Genomic DNA, 3,836 nt, shown 5'->3' on the forward strand with positions numbered 1-3,836 from the left:
CGTGGGGTAGATTTTACTTAAGGTATTTAGATTGGGGAAAGTCCCCGTTTACAGCAGCCTCCAGCCTACTGCATGTTGTTGGTGTAGGCTGTTATGGGGTGGCGGATATTTGAATCGCGTTCCCCTGTGATAGTTTAGATTGTCTGAGTAGCTCAGGGGTACCGGGTCTGCTGCTGGGTTGTCGAGGTCAGTTTGAGTGGAGGCTCGGTTTGTGTGCTCTCGAGCAATCCTATCTGCCTCTACGTTCCCGGCGATCCCGGTGTGTCCTGGTACCCACATGATTACGTGTTGCAGTTGTTGTTCCTCGGTTTGTGGCATTTTGGCCAATTTAAGGATATGTAGAGCTTTCCGTCCTATTTTGCCATTCATGTAATTTCGGCATGCTGCTTGCGAGTCTGTTAATATTGTTAGAGACCTTCGGATACGGTAGCCCTCCGCCGCCGCCAGGGCGATGGCAGCCTCTTCGGCTTCCTCGGCCGCACAGTCCTTGAATGATGCGCTGGCTATTTCGCTGTCTGCAGAGTTTATTGCCGTTGCTACCATTCTGTTTCTGATTTCTCGAGAATCTCTCGGGTACGCAGCCGCGTCTGTGTACAGTGTCTTTTCTTTTTCGGCTAGGATTTGTTGAACGTATTTTGCCCTAGCTTCTCTGCGTCCTTTATGCAGGTTTGGATCCATGTTTTTCGGTATCGGGGCTATCCTGAGTGTAATTCTATATTCTCAGTAACAAAAAGCGCGATGGACGCGCCTCTCCCAATGTAGACTCTCAGGAAGGATGTCCACTACTCCACAAGAACAAGGAAACTTTACCGCTTGAGGTAAAACTATTTCGGCTCAAGACACCGCCCCAGTCTTTTTCTCGGCAGTTCGAAGAGTAATTAAATGCGATATGCGTAACGAGCATGCGCACAGCTCCTCTCCTACGCGTTACAGTCGTCAGGATCACGTTGGCCGCACAACCATAGATGGGAGATATTGTGGCCCTTCCTTGGCACCAGTGCCCGCTACGTCTCAAGCCATCATAAATGTGCACCTTATATGAACATACATTCGTATGCAACTATACCCGAATGCTCTACGTTTGTCTGGTCAGTATAGTCAAACATCTGCACACACCATCGTCGCCATTCTACATCGCCATCACACGCACCTGCATGCCCATGCATGTGCTTACTTTGGGGCACATCTGCATGTCCATACCGTACCTCTATATGCGCCAATATGGCATTCACTTGTATGCCCCACACGACAATGCACAATTTATCGGTCATGCCACGTTTCGGCAGCGCCCTGCTCACCCGAAAAGGCCCATCCAGCAGTTGTGATATAAAGCAGGGTAAAGAAATATGTATCTACAAAAGAGCGCGGCTTAGTTTTTTTATTTGCCCCAAAAAACACTGAGCCTTGCTGGGTCTGAAGTTACCTAAAAATCTCTTTAGCAACTTGAATTTTGCTGGCAACAATAGTAAATGTTCACAGGCGGAAAAAGAAGCTATTGCCAGCCGCAAGCGTCCACAATAAGAGATTTAGGGTAGAATGCAGGCTGCAACCCTGGCCAGTCTATATCCGCCTTTACCATGAAGGGTGGTCGTTTCAGGTGTTGCGCGACTCGTGATAACGTTGAAGTCCACAACTTTGTTCTAAAGGCAGGTTTTAGGGAAGCTGAAGAGGAAAAAAACAAATATGTTAATCCTTGCTCCATATTTATAGAGAAAAGCAATAAAAAAAGCCCGTCTATGTAATCCCATACCTGCATGCTCAGAAGTTATCAGAAGTCGCTCACAGATTTAGGACAAGAATAGCGAGCTAGTCCGGTGCCCAACTTATGATTTATTCTTAGAGAAGTGTTACGCTATCGACTGAAATAGGCATCCTAGCAACAGTATTGAACCTAATACAAAAGGAAGACAGAAGCGGGAAGGAGGCGGCGATCACAAATGCTATACTCCGTTTCATACATAGCTGTCTACACAGCCAAAGGTACGGAAGTATTAGTTTATAGTCCGTCAAAAAAAAGCTAACAAAATGTGTCACTCCGCCTCGCGTCGTGGCTGAGTGAGTCCATTCTACTTCCGGCCACCGAGCGTGACGGACGCAGGATCATGAGCTCCCACGGAGCGGCGATAGCGGCCGTTGCCGGCCGCGGAAACAGGTTTGCCAGCGACGCTGATAAGGATTACGAGATCGTCCTGCCTACCCTGCCTACCGGACGTGTGGTTTTAAACACGGTTTTTCTGCACGGGGACGTGCGTGCGAGACCCTACAGGGTCGAAGACTTCAGGGACGCCCTCGCCAACGCTGGTGCGCTCCCCGACGTCGTGGCGTTGGGGGCGTACCAGATAAACCACGTGTGGGCGGTGACCTTCAGCACCGCTGACGCCGCAAAGAAACTGGCCGCCACGAAGGAGCTGGAAGTCAAGGGACGCCGCTGCATTGTTTTCGATCCAGAAGACCATCAGGTAAAGCTGCGCCTCCACTGGATGCTTCACGGCGTCGCCGACGAGGACATCCGTACGGCATTCGCGGCGTTCGGCAACGTGACCGAGGTCACCCGGGAGCGTTGGCGCGTCGCCGGCATGAAGGAGAAGGGGTCCACCACGAGGACCGTGCTTCTGAAACTGAAGCCAGGTGTGAAGGTGGACGACCTGCCCCACCAGGTACGAGTCGCTGGCGAGTTGGCTCTCGTGGTGGTTCCCGGGCGGCCGATGCAGTGCCTTCATTGCGGCGGCACGGGGCACGTTCGCCGCGATTGCAAGGTGCCCAGGTGTTCGAAATGCCGGCGCTATGGACACTCGGAGGCTGACTGCATTCGTACCTACGCGTCGGCCACCGGGCATGTAGCAGCGAGCGTCTCCGCAGAACTGATGGACGTCGTCGAAGCAGAGGAGGCAGCGAGCGGTGCCGACGACACGGGCAAAGCGGAGGGGGTGGCGGTGCAGCCAGCTGTTGCGAGTAGCAACACCGACACGGCTGTGGCTCAGGAGAGCGGGTCGCCAGCTACTGACCCATCTTCGACGCCTGTGGAAACGCCCAAAGATGGAGCGAGCTCGTCCGTGCACGTGGAACGAAGGCCGCCAGCGAGAGCCACGACGAAAAGGACGACTCCCGCATGAACGTCGGCGTGACTACACCTGCGAAGCGGCCACACGCCGAGACCAAGGCCGACGGGGAGAAGGCAGCGGAGCCCAGCGTCGGGGAACCGCCGGCAAAGACGCCCCAAGCACGACGGGCGGGTCTGAGACCGCGCCCAAAAGTTCTGGCTGAGAAGCGTGGCGGCGACAAGGCGCCTCCTGACCAGGAGCACGTGCTCGCGCCGGATGACACCGGCGGCGACGGCATCGTCTAGCGACATGCTAGGCGCGGGAGGTAAGCACCGTGCTTTCGGTCTCTTCTTCCTAAGTTAAAATGGCTTCTGCAACTCCGTTTAAAGTCGCCACCCTAAACGTCAGAGGCCTGGCAGGTAAAAGAAAACAAAGCCAGCTGTACAGACTTATAACGGAGCAAGATATTGATATACTGGCAGTGCAGGAGCCTAAGTCGATGGTGAGGAAGAGACCGGGAGCATGGTGCGACGTTTCACGTCTAGGTATTTTGCCGTCGTTAGCCATGCGGTAGGCACATCGGCTGGCTGTATTCTTTTTGTTAAGAAGTTGCCGGGAATAGATGTACACGGTCATCATTCGTGCGTGTCGGGTCGACACGTGTCCATCGATTTTTCGCTCAGTAACATAGACTGGCGCATTGTTTGCCTCTACGCTCCTAATGTGGTTAATGACCGAGCCACGTTTTTTGAAAGCGTCGAAGAACGGCTTCGCACTGACAGACAGCTGATTGTT

At 53.3% G+C, this 3,836-nt stretch overlaps 1 protein-coding gene across 1 annotated transcript; it reads left to right on the forward strand.

The window, feature by feature from the left end:
* Window positions 1-2,069: 2,069 nt before the first annotated feature.
* LOC144129663 (uncharacterized) lies at window positions 2,070-3,074 on the forward strand (the record flags this gene model as incomplete). The annotated part of the gene is made up of 1 exon (XM_077663772.1): window positions 2,070-3,074. A coding segment is annotated over exon 1 (972 nt), but the record flags the coding sequence as incomplete, so codon positions are not given.
* Between the last annotated feature and the right edge of the window lie 762 nt (window positions 3,075-3,836).

This window comes from Amblyomma americanum, chromosome 4, assembly GCF_052857255.1.
Source record: "Amblyomma americanum isolate KBUSLIRL-KWMA chromosome 4, ASM5285725v1, whole genome shotgun sequence".
NCBI classification, from domain to species: domain Eukaryota; kingdom Metazoa; phylum Arthropoda; class Arachnida; order Ixodida; family Ixodidae; genus Amblyomma; species Amblyomma americanum.